Source organism: Gossypium raimondii, chromosome 10, assembly GCF_025698545.1.
Source record: "Gossypium raimondii isolate GPD5lz chromosome 10, ASM2569854v1, whole genome shotgun sequence".
NCBI lineage: Eukaryota > Viridiplantae > Streptophyta > Magnoliopsida > Malvales > Malvaceae > Gossypium > Gossypium raimondii.
In genome coordinates this window covers 2,290,099-2,309,154 of record NC_068574.1, presented here as the reverse complement: position 1 = coordinate 2,309,154, position 19,056 = coordinate 2,290,099, and the positions used below count along the sequence as shown (strand labels likewise).

The following is a 19,056-nucleotide window of genomic DNA, read 5'->3' as shown; positions in this document are numbered from 1 at the left end:
TAATTCTTTTACTTTTTTCAACAATCTCATTTGACGAGTAATCCGTAAGTGCCTTCAAATCCTAACAGGTACAAATTTTCAAAGGCAAAAGTGGTCTACTTTTTTTTCCTCCTCCGACTAGAGACAACCTAAAATAGTTTTGAAGGGATGGGGATGGTGTTGGGTCCCCACTTTTCCGAAATCTTTTTCTTGTGTGTCTCACCCAAACAGAGAGGAAGAAAATGGCTCATTATAAACTAAACAGAGCATTGGTCCCATATGGATCCTTTTGTCAGAGTTTGGAACCCCTACATCTTTTGCATTTCTATACTACGTAATCTTCTATATCCATGAAGACCAGACTTTTAATCCAAACTCTACTTTTTTATTTATTTATGTAATATAGTTTTAATGCCTTAATATATGAAAAAAGTAAGCTGTTGGTTCCTGACTCGGTGAGGGAAATCGGATATTATACCGGTGAGATTAAAATTATTTATAGAATATGTATTTAAATTTAAACGCACGAAATAATTAAATACAATTAACAAAAACCTACCCCATCACTTTAACGAAGATAATAGTTAATGATACTATATAATATTATAGAAGTAGAGCATAGTTGACGACCTTCACCAGCTTACCAACAATTGAAGGCCGCAAACAATACCCTACGTGCCTGCAGACGCAACATGATCCCTTTGGTTTGCATAATTAATGTTTTCCCCCTGTTTTTACACTAGAATTTTGGAACAACTCAATTTAATTCAATATTTGAAGATTAATTTTGACCCCAAAAAAAATGAAAATCCATGTGAATAAACAATAAATATACAAACCCCTCGAGTCAATCCAACTCCAAATCTCCAAACCACACACCCCCTTACTTTGCCCTAAATGAACTTATGAATTTGCAATTAAAGTATATCAAAATCCCACCACCACCACAGCACCCCTTATTTACTCCTTACAACAGTAATCCAACACTTCCATTAATGCACTGCAATCAAAAACCGATTTAATAGCAAATGAAAATCCCTCTATAAATCTATACATAAGAGACAACCTTATCACCAAAACAAAAAAAAAAACCCATTTTTTTTTCTCTGTCCACTCTTTGAAGTCACAAAACTCTTACTGACTTCACTTGTTTTTATTGCATTAAGAGCTTTTCTCTGTCACCTTTCTGATGAAGATACTAATTAAACCATGCTTCCTTTGCTTCTAGTCCGGGGGAATTTGCTCTTACTTTGAGTAGAAAACAAGTATTTCAGTTTTAATGTTAAAATTGTAAGGAAAGGGTATGGGAGATATAGCACTTTCAATCTTCACCTTTTTCATTTATTTCCATTTCCTTTCTTGTTTACCTTTTAGCAGGGGATTCCCTTTGTGGGTTTTGCCTGTTATATAGTTTATATTATTATTTTTTGGGAGATGGGAATGACTATTTTTTTATTTGAGAAAAAAAATTATCACAGGGGTAGTAGTAGTAGTAGATGAGGAGGTGAGGCTATAAAGAAATCAGTGCCAACTTCATCATCATCATCATGGCTTCATCAAACAGGCACTGGCCTAGTATGTTCAAATCCAAACCTTGCAATACAAACCATCAATGGCAACATGATATCAACTCTTCTCTTATGTCAAGTTCTTGCCATAGATCCTCTTTCACCTCAGGTAAAATAAGTTTATTACAATATATTGGTTGAGCGGTTATTTATTACATAGTTGTGTACAGTTGCAGGTTGTGAAGAACGTACACCTGAGCCTAAACCAAGATGGAATCCAAAACCTGAACAGATTCGTATACTGGAAGCTATTTTCAACTCCGGGATGGTTAATCCACCGAGGGATGAGATAAGGAAGATTAGAGCTCAGTTGCAAGAGTATGGTCAAGTAGGTGATGCCAATGTGTTTTACTGGTTTCAAAACAGGAAATCAAGAAGCAAACCCAAGGTTCGTAACCAGCTGCAAAACACTAAGCAACAAACAACATCATCCTCTTCATCGTCCTCATCCGAAGGAGCTATTAACAAGAGCACTCTCTCTTTGAGTTCTTCAGCGCATGCCATCGATGTTTCTAACTCTCCAAGTGGATCGGTGAACCAGACCTACTTTCACCATCAGCAGCAACCTCAAAACGAGTTGTTGAACGAACCCTTTTTCTTTCCAGTGCAACAACAGGCTACTGGATTCACGCAAGGGTTCGGGTTTTCCGACGGGATTCAAGTTCCTGAACAACAACCGGTTGGACCCTGTACGAGTCTATTGTTGAGTGAGATATTGAACCATGGTGCTTCGAGGAAAGAACATGAAGAAAATATGATGATGCAGCTGCAACTTAGTTACACTATGGCTGCTCCTACTACAATTACTGTTCCATCTCACAATCACCACATTCATGGTAATTTCTTTTATTGTCTTTGTTATTTCATGGGGAAATCTATGCACACGAGGGGTACACCGGGATTTTTGTGATCATTGTCTGTAAATGGACGTGTGCATGGCTTTATGCTTTGATTATGGGAGTGATTCCCTCGGTCGGCAGGTGAATCGGGTGCAGTGGAACCAGGAGGTGTAGCCAGATCATCGACGGTGTTCATCGATGATGTAGCCTTTGAGGTGGCGGTGGGACCATTCAACGTGCGAGAAGCTTTTGGTGATGATGCAATATTGATTAACTCTGCTGGTCAACCTGTTCTCACCAACGAGTGGGGGATAACCCTTCAATCCCTTCAACATGGTGGAGTTTACTACCTGCTTCGTTCATCAACCCCCTTTTCCGTATAACCAAGGTGACGAAAACTTTGAAAAATCAAAATTCAAGAAAAAAAACCCTTAAATTTTGTATACTGTTATTATCAAATATATATATATATATAGTATAGACTGTGCATGACAGCTTGGTATTCAAAGTTGATGATTGATGAAGGGGCCTCTTCTAGTGTAAACACTGAGGAGCCTTTTGCTTATCAATTAAGTTTTTGTCGATCAGTGTGTTCTATTTATTTATTTTGATTTTGAATTGCAGGTTTAGAAATATGTGGAAATGGATGACATACAGAGACATTGGCTGACACTGTCCTTTTTACTTCTCGTTCTTTGCTTGTTTTTCTCAAGGTTGAAATTTATAGCTTTATAAGCTATTGTCCTTAAGGCTATCTCTCTCTATATTATTATGGATATATATGTATTTGGAATAGTATGACAACTTTGTGGCACAATCTATTTAATTTCTCGTTAATTAAGGTAATATGTATGCAAGTTTTATATGTAATATATGGCTTCTTTTTACCTTTAATAAGGCTGTGATCATCATTTGCTATATACAATACTATTCTGTACATTTTCTACCACTAGATTAATTTTTTCTTTAATAACATTTTAACCTAATTAGTGTTGATTAATTAAATAAATTTAATGTCAAGAACATTAAATAAAATTAATAAATAATAATAGTAACCCAAGGTTTTTGGATTTTATTTTGTTCAACTAGATTTATGGTATGGTGGTTATAATTTAAAATTTTAATATTTATGATTTTAGGAAATGGTTAGATTAAGATTAGGGTTTAAGATTTTAAAATTTTTAAAAATATATTAATTTTAAATTTAAAAATAATAATAGGAGTTAATTTAATGTTTCTTGATATATTATATTATTCATGCACTCTAAAAAAATATGATGTGTATGTCTAATCTAAGTTAAATTCTTATAATTAATATTTGATTTAAATAATGTATAATTTTATTTATCGTTAACAAATGATAATACATCATTCAATTTTTTAAAAAATCATTTACTTTTATTTTTAATGATGTGCAATTATCTTGTTGATGCAATTTTTTTAAATTTAATTTTAATTGTGAAAATATTTAAAAGTTTTTAAGTTGATACAATATTTAAAATTACCCATAATTCATCCCAACCTTTAAATAAAAGGATAAATGTGTTTTAGCCTGCTTGAACCCACGTCTTCCTATACTGACAACAACACCAATACCAACCAAATTAGGATTAATCGACATAAAATAAACTTATTAAATTCGTTACAACCATCAAGTTTTAATAATTTATAAGGGAGGTTTACATTATTTACAATGTGAACTCTAAACCCTTCGAAAGTTCTATATTGAAACTACATCGTATTGATACTTTTGCAAGGAGTTTACACTTGGTGGCTCAACTGCTCTTTTATATGCACTAATTAAAAATAAAATTTTCGGTCATTGAGAGTTCGATTCTCATCTTAAGTATATATGAGTAGTATTAAAATTTATGATCAGTGTTTATCTCCTTAATGGACATAAAGATTAATTGTTAAACTCGTTAACGAAAAAAAGATTTTATCATAAATTGGAAATGCATAATACATTTTTAAGGAAATGATATAACTTTAAAGACACTTATAAACAATTTTGTTGAAACCCTAAAACACTGACCCCCAGAAAGGGTGGGTGGGTCTATAAACCTTTCCTGTTGTTTATGGTATGGCGACAGGCAACAGCGAACAAGAAGGGTAGCAATGATAATATGTACTGAGTGGTCCAAAGAGGGAGTGAAATATATTTCTATCTGTTGAGAAAAAAAAAAGAAATATATTTGTATTTGACGTGCACTCTGGTGAGAACAGTGTTTAATTAACCCCCCTCAAAGACAACCTCATAGCCATAGCCCTCACCCCACACTCTTCCGATTTGACAAAGCCATATATATCAGCCTTGCCTGAATATATCTAGGATACGATATGTCAAGAAATAACTTCGTCTGCTTTTCTAGCTAGCCACTATACGTCACATTTCGCTAATATCACTGTGCTTCTTTTGCATGGACCGTCACCCACCATAATCATGGCTATTCTTATAGATTCCAGATTGAATGGAGAAACGAGCAATGGCCGTTCAATGTAACCCCTTCCATACATCCCTATAGTCTTCCAAGGGGGAGAGGTTGAGAGATGGGATATCTGTCACGAACTGGACACGTGGCGTGATGGGAGTGGTCAAGTTTTTTATATGTATATTGTGTACATGTGGGATTAGGTGTGTAAACAGTAGGTTTGATTGGATAGTTGTGGTGTGTGTTTTGAGCACGTACACTGGGGGGATGATGCCAAGTTTATACTGAAATGTGCGAACAAAAGAAACAAAGATCGGTAGGCTGCTGCTATGCTATTGCTATGCAAGCAGGCAGCCTCTGGTTCTCAGGCTCTCCAATCTCCAACCACTATAAAAGAACCACCTAATGAATCATGTTGAGTGCAGTTAGATTCTCGCGATAAAACTCATCTTTCAACTCTGAAACTATATTTACAAATTTTAAATTAATTAATATTCATGAATTATAAAAAGTAGTTAATTATTGATACCTTAATCATGTTAAAATAAAGGCTTAATGATAAAGTTAGCCCCTAATGTTTACATATTTTGTCAAAATGACCCTAATTGTATTTTTTAGCCTTTTCATTGCCATCAAGCTTTTTTTTAACTGCTTTTTCTAACAGATTTGATGAAAGTACGGACATGATGTGGAATATTTTTAATAAGATGTAATTTATTACTTATGTAACTTAATAAGATAATTACATTTGAAAATAATAAAATAAATAAATCATACATGAAATTAAAAATAACTCTTAATTAAAAAATTAACGTAATTATCTAAAAATAATTCAAAATGATAGCATACTTTTGTTTACTAAAAAGTTTCCAAAAGATAATTAATAAATTAAATCGAAAATATTGAATGTGTGCATTCATTTTAAAACTCTTTTAGATGATTACTTTTATTTTCTTTAAATTAAGAGTTATTTTTAACTTCATGATTTATTTATTTATTTTATTATTTCCACATGTAATTATTTTATGGAATTATCTAAATAATAAATTACAATTCATTAAAATTATTTCAAATATGAAATTCCACATCATCCGGTTAACTTTTTAACGGTACTTTCATCAAATCATTAAAAATAATAATAAAGGTTGATAGCCAAAAAACTTAAAAATATAATTAAGGCCATTTTGACAAAATATGTAAATATTAGTGGTCAAATTTGTCATTAAACCTAAAATAAAATAAAACCACGTAACGAGAGCCGATACATATGAAATATTTCTTTATGCCTTGCCTCACAACACAAAGATTACATTGCATTTTTCAATCATGAAAACTTTTCCTCGGGTAAAACTCTTTCATGATATTAACATATTTTATATTATTAATTAAGTTATGAATAATGATTTGATAATAAAGTCATGAAATTTTTGTCTATACAGATAGAGTTACGAGGCCAACAAACGTTCTTAAATGACATTTAAAATATATATAAAAATTGTGACATATGGTAGTCTCTTTTAACTTTGGAGCTAAAAAACTCTACTATTTCTTTAATAAATAATAATTCATTATTTAAATCTCTAATTGAATTCGTGGTAGGAATTTTTTATTGCCTTCTTCCCAAAATAATTAGAATATGTGGTTAAATATGTCATGCGTCCTTATAATTTGATGAAATTTGAGATTTGATCTCCTTAAAATGTTTAATTTTTTTAGATATTCTTCGTTTTTAATAATTAGCATCATTAATATATTTCATCAAAATCTGCTAACTTACCATATTTATTAAGAGAACACAGACACATATATATATTAATGCCAAGAATCACCATAACCCCTCCCCCAACTCTTAAATAAGAGGATAATCTTGCTTCGGCGTGTTTGAACTCACGTCATCTTGCACTTACAATAATATTGATGTCAACTGAGCTAAGACTCACTTGGCAAGAATTAAGGGTGCATTTGTTTCAAGGAAAATAACTTGCAGAAAATGTTTTTTGCATTGTCTTGTGTTTATTTCATTAAAAACAGATTGGTTAATGGAAAATGACTTATAAGTTAACAAAAATAAGCTCATTTTCCTATAAATTGACTTTCCCTTTTGAAAACACGTAAGTCATTTTTCCTATAAATTGGTTATTTTATGAGTAATTTTATTTGTATATAAAATTAACTTGAATCAAACCTAATATTATTATATTTATAAAAAATTATAATTTTAATTTTAAATATATTTAAATATTAAAATTATTAAAATTAAAATATTATAATGTGTAATATTATTAAACATACATATTTAATTATTTATATTTAATAATCTAATCTATTATTTTAATAAATTGTTTAATATTATAATTTTATTTTAATAATAAAATTTAAAAATAATATTATTATATTGTAAATAACATTCTTAATATATTTTTGAAAATATTTGTATTCATATTTTAATAATAAATATATATATTACAATTTATAAATATTTAATAATAATTTTTATCGTAAAATATGAATATTTTAATTATATAAATACAGTATTTGTTTAAATCATGCTTAAACAAATATAATAATTTAAATTAAGTTTAGTTAGGTATTTTATTATTATAAAAATATCTTATTATAAAATATTTTTTATGGCCAAAAGGAAATTCTACTGTAATTTTCTATTATAAATATATTTATGTTGTGTTTCTAAAACAGCTTTTAGAAAATAATTTCAAAGACAATTTAAGAAACAACAACGAAAAATATTATCGTAGGATTATTCAAACACTAAAAACATTAGTTTTTCAGAAAATCAATTCATTTCAATAAATCATTTTCCAAAAGTTGTTTTCAGTAAAAAAACTGTGACCGTAAAGTTAACAAGTTTCCAAAACATGCCAAATTGAAAACAACTTTGTAAAAATTGATGAAAAATATCAGCAATTGTGAACAATTAAATTTAGATTTTTAAAAAATAATAATACAAATTATTTTTCAAAATTTTAATCCAAATTTATTAAAATATCATAACTGAAGGTATATATGAAGTTTAATATAGAGATGCTATATATAAATATAATTGTTTAATGCAACTACTAATTGTCCCTTTGTTTTCAAGTTAAATCAGGTCATGGAGCTGTAACAAATTGATACGCCATAGATTTGCCTTCAACTATAATAATAATAATAATAATAATAATTATTATTATTATTATTATTATTATTATATTTTAAAAATTGGATTATTTTGAAAATTTTAATGTTTTAACTTACACGCTACAAACTTTTGATTTCAGCCCACCAATATTGAGAATCATGATTTCAGCCCACCAAATTTGTTAAAATCAGATTTTCACATTTAATTTGTAATATAAAATGGATTTCAAGAAAAATTATTTTATGGACTCTTCCTACCACATCATCCATGATCCCTCTTCAATTATTTAATGATATTTCAGTAAATTTTTACATGCCATTGACACATAATTTTGATAAATTTTTTACGCAAAACCCTAAACCCAAACCCAAACCCAGAACCAAAAACTAAAAAAGTTAGAGGATAATAGTAAGTATACTGTTAATGCAATCATGGCTGCAGTTAGTATATAATTGATGCCATTGTGCCACTAAAGATGGATATTTATTTTATTTTCTCCATTCTTTACTCTTTCATCATTTATGCCCCTAGGTTGTTAGATATAAATCAATTAACAAGACTTTCCAATATTAAGAAAAAAAATGAGAATTTGTTTTTATATAAGACTTTTCAATATTTATTTACTTTTACAAAGTCTAAAATTCAAATTTAGACTTATGCGAATTTTCAAAGAAAAACAATTATATAGATCAAGTAAATTAATTTATAATTTTCTTTATTTTTACGCGCTTAAAGAGGAAATCAAATCAATTTTCTCAAGAAAAGATAATATAAAACAAATAAAATTGGGATTAAAAAGGATTAATTTCACTAAATGTCCTCAAACTATCACTTAAATTTTAAACTGGTTCATACATTTCAAAATATTTTAATTGGATTCACTAAGTATCAGTATTATATCAATCTGGCCTTTCCTTCGACCTAGTCGTCAAATTTGATTTTAATGTCAGTTTAAATCCGACATGAAGCATTTTTAAAACTCATCTATTAAAGTAAACAAACAATTGTGACATGAACAGATTAAAAAGTAAATAGTATCACTAAATTTTAGAAGGATATATTCTTTTAACACATTATATCCAAACATTTCTTGCTAAAGTGCTTACAATTTCATCAATGTGTTTTTAATATGCTTTAAACCAAAATCGAGTTAACATTTAACGCTCGAACTATTGTCAATATTGATAAAAAGACCTAATCGATACAAATTATAGATATTTTAAGAACTCAATTAGGATTTTTTGAGATCAGAATGAGTTTACAATCTCGAGTATATTTTAACCACGTCTAATGGAATTAAACCTTAAAAATAAAATTGGCAATCACATAAGATTATATTACGTTTTGATCCTTGAATTATACAAGTTTTCCCACACTTTGAGTCTTAAACTTTTTTTTAGACCATTTTGATACTTCAACTATCATTTTCGTTCTATTTTATTTTGAAAATTATCAATGTCAACTGAGAATGTCATGCATCGGGTCTTATTGGAAAACCTTTTTTTTCTTTTGTGGTAAACAAAGACAAAAATGATAATTCAAGTACCAAAGTGGAAAAAAATTTAGGTACTAAAATGAAAAATAAAATACAATTTTGGGACTAAATCATGAAATTTAGGTATTACAAAGTTACTAATCCTTTTACCAGACAAACCTGGTTAATATAAGCTCCCAAGTCCCTGTATTTTTTCATTTAAAATTTATCCTCTCCACTTTTCGAATTTCAAAATTCATCTCCAATTATCAATATCGTTAAAATTCTTCTATTAAATTTGCTGGCATAATAGTTTGAAATAAAAGAAAATGCTCATTTGACAATCACGTAACAGAAAAATAACACTGTAATAAACCCAAATTTAAAAAAAACCGATTTGGGCTAGTATTTTAAATCTGAAAAAGAGTGACTAAATTATTAAAAATAAAAATAAAATACTAAATTCAAAATGTACAAATAGTAGTGGGACTTTTATCACATTTTAACCAACAAACTTTTCTTCAAAAACTAGTGAAAAAAAAGGTTAACACTGTTTCATTTATACCCAGCCCATCCAAACCCAGAAAAAAAATATATACACATTCGAAAAAGAAACGCCTTTTTTATATATTTAAATTTCCATTTACAATTTTAAATATTTTTTGACGCCAATCAAAGACAACAATCGGACGAACGAAGAAGAAAACCCAGAAGAAAAGAAAAGAAAGCAAAAAGGAAAAAAATTCACATAACAGAGGAATGGGAGCTTACAGAGCAGATGATGACTATGATTACTTGTTTAAGGTTGTCCTGATTGGCGACTCCGGTGTCGGAAAATCCAACCTTTTGTCTCGATTTACAAAGAACGAGTTTAGCCTTGAATCTAAGTCCACCATTGGGGTTGAGTTTGCAACCCGTAGCATTCGTGTTGATGATAAGGTCGTTAAAGCTCAGATTTGGGACACTGCTGGCCAAGAAAGGTTTTAATTTTTTTTAATTTTTCCTTCGCATTATTTTCTGGGCTGCAGATCTTGATCTGGGTCTTTATTATTTTTGCTTAAATTGAGTATTTGGATCATGTTTTTGTTTTTTGCTTAGTTTATGATAATCATTTCCTAGGCAATAAATGAATTGTTATATAATGTTTCTTGTGCCTATTAATTCTTGACGTTGTATTGAATTATGCTCGGATGATTCATTATATATATATTATTTTGTGTTTTTTCCTTGTGTTGTAAAGCATAGTTTATTATAATTAAGACTTAATTATCACCAAAGATAGAACACTGATTCTTTGTTTCATGATTCGCATGTTTCTGTTTTGGTTATTTAACTAGAAAAACTTACAATTTCATCACCAATGTTATGAAAATTGAATTTTTTGCTAGTAACCGTTTTTACTCTTAATGTTGAAACCATACTTACAAGGGTTGTAGAGTGGCATTCAATGTATTAATCATAGCTTACCAAAGAAAGATGTTAAAAAAGATGGAAATGAAAGCCATTTTTATTACAATTCCCTGCACTATGATATGTCTGGTTTTACTTTTTGGACACCCTTTTCCAATTATGTTCTAATTTCTCTGTTTACTCTCTTTTGTTGTCAAAGATATCGTGCGATAACAAGTGCGTACTACCGTGGTGCTGTTGGTGCTTTACTAGTCTATGATGTCACTCGTCATGTTACATTTGAAAACGTAGAGAGGTGGCTGAAAGAACTTAGAGGTCACACCGATGCCAACATCGTGATTATGTTAGTTGGAAACAAGGCAGACCTGCGTCACTTGCGAGCAGTCTCCATCGATGATGCTAAAGCTTTTGCCGAACGAGAGAACACCTTTTTCATGGAAACATCCGCGCTAGAGTCTTTGAACGTCGAGAGCGCATTCACCGAAGTGCTGGCTCAGATTTATCGTGTTGTAAGCAAGAAAGCTCTCGATGTAGGAGATGATCCCTCGGCTTTGCCTAAAGGCCAGACGATCAATGTAGGATCGAAAGACGATGTATCAGCTGTGAAGGGAGCTGGATGTTGCTCGGCTTAAGGATGGTGAAAAAAGTCAAAAGAGATATTTAATTGATATCTGCATAGAAGTTTTTGCCTCGCATCACAAAATCGTGAACATCAACAAAGTATCAACCAAGTTTTTGACATTGTGCTCTGGAACATGCTAAGCACAATCTGTCCATGTTTAGCTTGAATTCTAGGACTTTAAGGTTACTGGTTTTTATGTTATTTTTTTTCTTTGTTAATTTTCAGACAGATTGCTTTTGGTTCCTTCCTTTGTTCATTGCCTTTTTAAGTGCAAAATCATCATAATTTTACACAAAATTGATCTCTTGACCATTCTTTTTTTTTTTAACAGTAAAGCTAAATCATTATTCGCAAACAGATTACCACAGTTTCTGTCTGCATGGTTTGTCTTTTCATTCATGGAACATATGGGTTACAGAAAACATATCCTGTGGAATTACGTACATATGTATGTGCACACAAGCGCAGTTGCATATGTGTTTGCCCCTGCATGCACGTTATAGGCAAACAGGGGAGCGGAAGAACCATGATCATATATCAAAAGGAGTGATTATGCTGAAGCTGAATTATATATAAAGCTCCGCATATCCATGAACTCCCATTTGAACTGGAATTCATTAATTTAATTTTGTTGAGGGATTTGTTTACTGTTTCCAACTGGAGTTGATGGACCTCTCAACACGTCAATTACCTTCCACAATTAAAATTGTTTCCCAAATCCATCAGCATCGGTTTTAAAATAAATTAAATGCATGAGAAGAGTGCCCTATAACACATATAGAAGAAGACTGAGTTTAGATGGACAATGCGTTTACTTGCAGTTTGTATAAAAACAACAATGATGGTGAGATTAAACGTTGCAGCGTGAGACAAATAATAAACTAAACACATTGCATCACCCATCCAAACACACCCTAAGACTGCATTATCGCTTTTGGAAGAGAATAGGATAAGAGACTATAAATTGACCCCAAAATTGGACTCAATTCATTCAAATTTAAAATCGATCCAACCCTAAACAAAATGTACTTGCATTCAAATGCCAAGAAGTTCAGACTCAGGAGCATAAAATAAATCACTTTAATTCAAAAAAAACGCAAACATAAATTATCAATTATGTGCCACCGAATAGGAAGAAAAACAGTGTTAAGAGCTGTAACCATCACTTTTTAACGAAAAATAAATTAACAAAAAAAAAACTTTGAATTTAAACAATCTATTTTGCTAAATTGTAGAAAAACACACATATAGTCTTCTATTGAAGGAAAACATTTGATGTATATGAAGCTTTGTATGAAGGAATGTCATTTTCGAGCTTCAACCTTCTTCTGCTCCCTCGCTGAAACAAATTCGAATATGAATGTCCATCAATCTCAAACTGTCAAAAAAGGGGGGAAAAAGTTGGGAAATAATAGTTGTGGTGGTTCCAGATTCTTACCAGCTTTTTCTTCTTCTCGTTTTTTAGCAGCTTCTTCTCTCTGTTGACGAATAAGAGCTAGGCGTTCTGTATCACCACAATTTTCGAAGTAAGAACTTCATAAGGAAAAATGGTAATACAATAAACCCCACAGGATATACTCTTAACCATTGCGCAAAGCAGAACCGACATGCCAAGCTATACAGTTTTTCCATTTTGCATGTAACTTAAGGTGTAGGAATAAATTTAGCATGATTAAAAATTTCAAAAGTACTCAGCTTGAACACACATCTCAGATTAATGAACAACAACCACACAAGCATTATAAGTTTTCAACCTACAGAATCCAATTCCCCTAACATCAAGACAAGAGGAAAAAACGTGTGAATTAACCCTTAAACTGGAGTTGATAGGGGCAATGGATGATTATGTTCCAAGATAAATCGACGACTCGCATAATATGAAATCAGAAGTTAGTATCTGTTGTGCTTAGTCCATTCTATTAACTTGATGGGATTAACAAGTCATTTTGTAAAGGGAGTTAGATAAAAGGTAAAACAATATCTAATTATCTTACCCAAATCTTTTCTTGCTTGTTCTGTTTTCCCTTGCTCTTGCAGCCTCATGTATCGTTCATGGGCCCTCTGCTTTTCTAGTTCCTCCCTATAAACAGTTAGACAAAATATATATGATGGAGCATAATATGAAAAGAAAACAAACCATGACTTGAAAGTACCAAAAGCATAATACGAAAAGAAAAGAAAGAGCATATTTTACAAACCTTTCACGCCTTGACAGTTCGGTAGTTTTACCAGCCTACACATGAGAGGATAAAATCAAAACATAAATAAAGCATTAATCATGATAACATACAATCACTAAAATAGTTTATAGGGGAGTCTTTGTGAAACTAACATCGAGATCTCTAGCTTTCAAGTTCTTTGGCTTCACCAAATTCGGATTGTTGACCTCAATAACACCTTGAGTTCCCTTGCGCTTTTGCTATTGGTTGGCAATAAGAAATATTTCAGATTCCCTAATCATTCATGTGCAAAACAAGTGGAAAAGAAAAACCCGGTTATGATAAACTTACTTCAGTTTCATCTTCGGATTCTTCTCCAGACTCCTGTCCAGATTCCTCCTCGGATTCTTCTTCCTCTTTGTATGCAGCTTCTTGCTAACAACAATAAAGAGTAGAAGAGTGAGTTCTTACTGTTTTAGAACACGCATGACTATTAAACGCGTGCATGACGGTGTCGAAATCGATAGAGAGTACCCGCTTAAAAGTGCGAGGACGAGATGAGGTACCCGCAACTGCAAACACAAACAATCCGAGACAACAAAAAACATGGTTTTATCAGGCAGTGTGCTTGCAAAAGTGATTTCAGAGGAAAGAGCATCAGTTAACCCTAATCCTAATTTAAACAATGCTTCATTATCATCAGTAGTGATAATTAACCTAAAATTTATTCTAAGTGGATAATACAAAACTAACCAAACACAACTATTCTAACTTTTCAAGCAAAGTTTTTGGACATATATTTTCAACAAACCAATAGAAGAAAATACCAACGTGATCAAAATTTCAAAAATTTAAACAACAATTTCGTAATTCCAATCATCTTTGTCAATCATAAATTAACTGTGTACATACTTCCATAATTTCAACTAAAATCATCTAAAAAGATCTAAAAACATTGCTTTTAATCGAATATTTTCGGGAAAAATAAACTAAAAAAAAAACTGAAAATTTTAGAAGATTAAGAAATCTTACGCATCTCTTCAGGAGTAGAGAAGTGGCGTTGACCGGTGGGCTTTGCCTTGAATTTTCCTCTTCCCATTTTTATTAACAGAGAAACCAAATCGCCAAATACTATAAACTTTAGGGTTTACAAAGAGGAGAAAAAACACTATAAACCTTTTTAAAAAAAATCCCTGGCTGAATCTAAGAACCCTACTATTTAGTCAACTCGTGATGTTAGTCTAGTGGCGTTTGGGTTTTTATTCTATGGGAACGGTCTTATGTGAACTTTTCTCTGATTGTGACTTTTCCGAATCTGACGCCGTATATATAAGAATGATCTGACACAATAGGTGGGTGTGATGTATTGTACTCTCCCACTTGTATCTGAGTTTAATTTAATCAAGGTTTTATCGCTAATAGAGGTGTATATGGCCGGGTGGAGTCGGCTACAAATTAAAATTTTAGATTCCTTCGCTAGATATACTTTCATCTCAAAAATAGCTCTAAAATTTTATTTAAACACTAAAATCGGTTTCAGTCAACTCGTATTAACTTTTTATATATTTTTCATAAAAAAATTATAATACATCAAAGTTATTAAAAATATTAAAATATATATTTATTAACAAATTAAAAATAAATAAAAAAATATGTATACTTAAATAACACTAAAATAGTAATAAAATTAATAATAACCAAAAGTTATACAATATCCAAATAATAATAACAAAATAATAGTAACATAATAGTGAAATAATAACAAAATAATAAAAAAGCAACAACAAAATAGTAAAAAAAAAAGAAAAGAGAGAGAGAGAGCAAGAAAATAGTAAAAAAAACTATTTTTTTCCATATTCGGGTCAGGCCGAATTCAGGCCAAAAAAAGGCTTACCTAAGGCCTGACTCATTTTCTAAATGAGTACTATTTTTTCTCAAACCTATTTTTTGAGCTTATATTTTTACTCAAACCCTCTCATTTTTTGGACGGGCTTTCACGGCCCAACTCATGAATAGGTCTACTTATAAAGTCTTCTATCTTAACCAGTAGTCGAGGATTCAATAAAACAACTTTAAAATTCGTCAGTATCTACCCCCGCTTACAGAATGTGAAAGATCAATTACTAAACTCACTCCAGTGAATATTTTGAGAAAGAAAAAAAAATATTAATTTTTTGAGGGGTATATTCTCCCACTTGTATTTACATTTTTCTTGAGAAAAATAATTAAAATATCTTTTAAAAGTTCTAAATTTGTTTAAAATTACTTTTTGAAGGAAAACGGCTTGGAAAAATTCTAGATTATGATACATGTAAGTGAATAATCTTCCAAAAAATAATTGAAAGTTTTAACACCACTATAACATAATATATCATTCAAGATACATGCTGTTGATACACACAAAAGTTATAGACTGAAAGCGTCGAGAGTTGTATCATATGACACAGACCTTTTATTATTTAACCATAGAAAATTACAGAAGAATACACTGCATTGAAATAGAGAAGCAAACAGTAATAGTACATATATCCTAATCAAGTTCCACAATTCTTGAAAATACACACCACAACATATCATTTCCTTCATCCTCGTTTCGTTTCTAAGTCATCGTTTTGAAACTATAGATCACTCCCCGATCCGATTCCTCTGTATTCTACAACTCCCATGGTTCATTTTCGATAACGAACCACTTCCGAATATGAGTATCATAAGACTAAAAGCCTTCTCTCCGGTCTCAAGTGAAGAAGACCAGAATGAATAGAATAATGAACAAACCCAGCAAAAATGATATCATCATACACTGACCCGTTGCACTTGCCTTCTTCATAACCATAGCTACTTTCTTCTGCAAGGAGAAAAAAAAAGGAAATTTTCATCAAAAAGGCCAGCAAATGAACAGAAAAACCCAAATATTTAACTTCCGGATCACGGATTCAAATGTGTTTTATATCTGCAAATCAAGTTGACAGAATCACCTGAACAAAATCCAATCGGTTTGTTGTGCTGTCCATTTCATTACCTAAATCATCTATTATATTCTCCTGAAATAAACAGATTCAAGTATTAGCATATGAACATATCGACTACAATACCAATAGCTTTGGTATCCGGTAAACCAAAGAGATTGCAGTACTCACCTGTGCAAGAAGTTCTTCATGTATGGTAAGACCAACACCTCCTATTCTCTCAACACTGGCACTGAGCTCGTCCAACTCCTCATCCTGTTGCCTAAAACCATCAATTGATAAACAATCAAAAACCACCAAAATCGGACAAGGAAGCGTGTTGAAGAAACAAATGCCATAAAAAAAGAAACAACGGAAATGAACAGGGGAAATCGAGAAAACCCTTTACCTTATAAGAAGCATTTGTCTGTCTGATTCCGATGATATAAATTCATCATTATCTTCCACGGTGTACATGTTGGATCTATCTGGCAGCCTCATCAATTCTCTGTGCATTGCACTTGCGCTATTGCCGTTTTCTTTTCCAGCTACTACAGCTTTCTTCAAATTCCCGACCTGATCAAACAAAATAATCCTAAACAAGCTATCCATAACCAAAAATGTAGAAGACTAAGATTCAATATGTATTACAAGACCAAAATTTTCCATAGATGAAATATACGATGATACCTGAGTTCGAGCAGAGCTGGTCCATCTCCTCCGATTTTCAAGTTCCACTTCATCAATGCCATACAATGAAGGATCCCTAGCTGCCACAGAAATTGCTTTGTCCAATTCATCTACCTTCCTATCAAGAAAGAAGCCTTTTGAGCAATGGCAAATTGGATTAAAAAATTTCCCCATTTCGAGAATCCAATCCAAACAGAGTACGAAAACTTAAATTGAATACCTGCCACTCAATGCTCTCGCAATTGGTGAATAGTTCTTTCGTGAGACGAACTCGTTGTTCGTTGTCGGGACGAATCCTCTCCCATTGGTGAAAACTTGACTGCAATTTATCGATCTAAAACCAAAAACCCTAAATGTCAACCAGTGGGAAAAAATCCCAAAAGAGAATACAAAGAAATACAATCAACAAATAAATGAAACGATAAAAAAGGAAAATGCCCAACATACAGATTCTTGAATCTCTTCTTTGACGATGTAAAATGGATCTTGAGCTTTAGACATCTTGTAAGTGACGGAAGTAAAATTATATCCTTGAAACATTGAGAGAACAATTCTTTAGCGTTCATTCAAGAAAAAAGAAACAACATAGTTTTTTTTCCCATGGCTTCTTACCTCTGCCACTGATCTGAGATAAACCCAGTAAGGAAGATCGGCGTTTCCACTGATCGGAACGACGATGACGACAAAATGCGTTTTGGTTCTATATAGAGCCCTAAAACAGAGAAAAGGATTCGAGATTTTGGACTTTGGGCACCATCTTTTTGTGATTTTTCGTTTTTTAATTGATGGGTTTAGGCTGGCTGGCTTCACAATTCCGGTCCTTCTTCCCCATTTGAGGTTTGAAAAACGTTAGGCCGAAAATGATCGCAAGGTTTTCAAATTGGTCCATGTTAATTACTGCTAGCCTGAAATATACAGAATTTGTAAAAGCCCAATGAATTTTTACAAGCTTCTCCTGTTCACTAGATTTAATGAGTAATATATTATTTAGCACCTGAATTTGATTTTAATGTTCAATTTAGTAATTGAGTTTTGATGATCAAATTGAGTTTTTTTTAGTACATAAGTTTATTTTCAATATTCAATTTAGTATCGGTAAATATTAAGCTTGTTTATCAATTTCGTTCTCAAACTTAATTAAGTTTTATACATATTCAAATTCAAGATCAAATTCGACTCAATAATTAAAGTTAAGGTTAATAATATATGTTAAAGATGATAACATAAAACTTAATAATATTTAAAATATATATTAAACGCAAAAAAGCTCATAAAATATTTGAAACAAGTATTACTAAACTTAAATTCACTTAATTAATAATTTGAACTACTTAAATTAGAATTCAACTTAATTATTATTAAATTGATTTTTTTTTCTAATCAAATAATTTCTGAATATTTTAAAAAAAAAGGAGTTAAAAGTTGTAAATGTGTTGTGCTTCAATGGTTCAATAAGAAGCCGACAGCGTCTGATCAGACAAAGACCGGTCTAGCGCCCTTTTTGGCAAGTTTCATATGGGACCTACCTACCACACATATTACGCCACGTGTTCTTCACATTGGTTGATAAGAGGAAGTCACAATCTAAAAGGAAGTTAAAAAGGAAACAATAAAGGAACCAAAGCGTGAAAGAGAAAGTTTTGGGGGATTCAATTCTCTCGAGGAGCCAATAAAAAAAAAATGGGCAGCAAAGAGCTGAAATGACGAGATTACGCCTCAATCAGACGGTTAAGGACTGGTGGGCCCCGACACGTGTACGACGCCCAATGAGGCAGTGGTAGGTAATTAAAGAAACATCG

The 19,056-nt window shown here is 31.5% G+C and overlaps 4 protein-coding genes across 4 annotated transcripts; 2 read left to right on the top strand and 2 right to left on the bottom strand.

Moving 5' to 3' along the window:
* The first annotated feature begins 1,048 nt into the window (after positions 1 to 1,048).
* Positions 1,049 to 3,203, top strand: LOC105778712 (WUSCHEL-related homeobox 9). The gene is made up of 4 exons (XM_012602464.2): positions 1,049 to 1,656; positions 1,718 to 2,383; positions 2,528 to 2,774; positions 3,011 to 3,203. The coding sequence occupies exons 1-3, from the start codon at positions 1,527 to 1,529 to the stop codon at positions 2,767 to 2,769; spliced, it is 1,038 nt and encodes a 345-aa protein (XP_012457918.1). The 5' UTR covers positions 1,049 to 1,526; the 3' UTR covers positions 2,770 to 2,774; positions 3,011 to 3,203.
* Positions 3,204 to 9,986: 6,783 nt separating this feature from the next.
* LOC105778068 (ras-related protein RABA1f) lies at positions 9,987 to 11,760 on the top strand. Its single transcript, XM_012601654.2, has 2 exons — positions 9,987 to 10,411; positions 11,041 to 11,760. The coding sequence occupies exons 1-2, from the start codon at positions 10,191 to 10,193 to the stop codon at positions 11,471 to 11,473; spliced, it is 654 nt and encodes a 217-aa protein (XP_012457108.1). The 5' UTR covers positions 9,987 to 10,190; the 3' UTR covers positions 11,474 to 11,760.
* A 769-nt stretch (positions 11,761 to 12,529) lies between these two features.
* Positions 12,530 to 14,846, bottom strand: LOC105778183 (uncharacterized). Its single transcript, XM_012601831.2, has 8 exons — positions 14,655 to 14,846; positions 14,157 to 14,194; positions 13,974 to 14,057; positions 13,796 to 13,882; positions 13,662 to 13,696; positions 13,458 to 13,543; positions 12,902 to 12,967; positions 12,530 to 12,802 (listed from the first exon to the last, which is right to left on the bottom strand). Exons 1-8 carry the CDS (start codon positions 14,719 to 14,721, stop codon positions 12,768 to 12,770), a joined length of 498 nt encoding a protein of 165 aa, XP_012457285.1. The 5' UTR covers positions 14,722 to 14,846; the 3' UTR covers positions 12,530 to 12,767.
* A 1,114-nt stretch (positions 14,847 to 15,960) lies between these two features.
* On the bottom strand, positions 15,961 to 18,121 carry LOC105778054 (syntaxin-61). The gene is made up of 8 exons (XM_012601634.2): positions 17,870 to 18,121; positions 17,705 to 17,787; positions 17,478 to 17,591; positions 17,258 to 17,371; positions 16,977 to 17,143; positions 16,760 to 16,850; positions 16,598 to 16,663; positions 15,961 to 16,467 (listed from the first exon to the last, which is right to left on the bottom strand). Exons 2-8 carry the CDS (start codon positions 17,756 to 17,758, stop codon positions 16,357 to 16,359), a joined length of 717 nt encoding a protein of 238 aa, XP_012457088.1. The 5' UTR covers positions 17,759 to 17,787; positions 17,870 to 18,121; the 3' UTR covers positions 15,961 to 16,356.
* Between the last annotated feature and the right edge of the window lie 935 nt (positions 18,122 to 19,056).

Bases quoted from the DNA above. Each gene is read 5' to 3' on its own strand.
- LOC105778068 (XM_012601654.2), top strand. From the start codon at position 10,191: ATGGGAGCTTACAGAGCAGATGATGACTATGATTACTTGTTTAAGGTT. The intron at 10,412-11,040 runs GTTTTAATTTTT...TTGTTGTCAAAG, and splicing joins GACACTGCTGGCCAAGAAAG to ATATCGTGCGATAACAAGTG.
- LOC105778054 (XM_012601634.2), bottom strand. From the start codon at position 17,758: ATGTCTAAAGCTCAAGATCCATTTTACATCGTCAAAGAAGAGATTCAA. The intron at 16,664-16,759 runs GTGAGTACTGCA...TGTTTATTTCAG, and splicing joins ATGAAGAACTTCTTGCACAG to GAGAATATAATAGATGATTT. The intron at 16,468-16,597 runs GTGATTCTGTCA...TTCTCCTTGCAG, and splicing joins ACCGATTGGATTTTGTTCAG to AAGAAAGTAGCTATGGTTAT.
- LOC105778712 (XM_012602464.2), top strand. From the start codon at position 1,527: ATGGCTTCATCAAACAGGCACTGGCCTAGTATGTTCAAATCCAAACCT. The intron at 1,657-1,717 runs GTAAAATAAGTT...AGTTGTGTACAG, and splicing joins TAGATCCTCTTTCACCTCAG to TTGCAGGTTGTGAAGAACGT. The intron at 2,384-2,527 runs GTAATTTCTTTT...CTCGGTCGGCAG, and splicing joins TCACAATCACCACATTCATG to GTGAATCGGGTGCAGTGGAA.
- LOC105778183 (XM_012601831.2), bottom strand. From the start codon at position 14,721: ATGGGAAGAGGAAAATTCAAGGCAAAGCCCACCGGTCAACGCCACTTC. The intron at 14,058-14,156 runs GTACTCTCTATC...TATTGTTGTTAG, and splicing joins GTCCTCGCACTTTTAAGCGG to CAAGAAGCTGCATACAAAGA. The intron at 12,968-13,457 runs GTAAGATAATTA...GTGGTGATACAG, and splicing joins ACAAGCAAGAAAAGATTTGG to AACGCCTAGCTCTTATTCGT.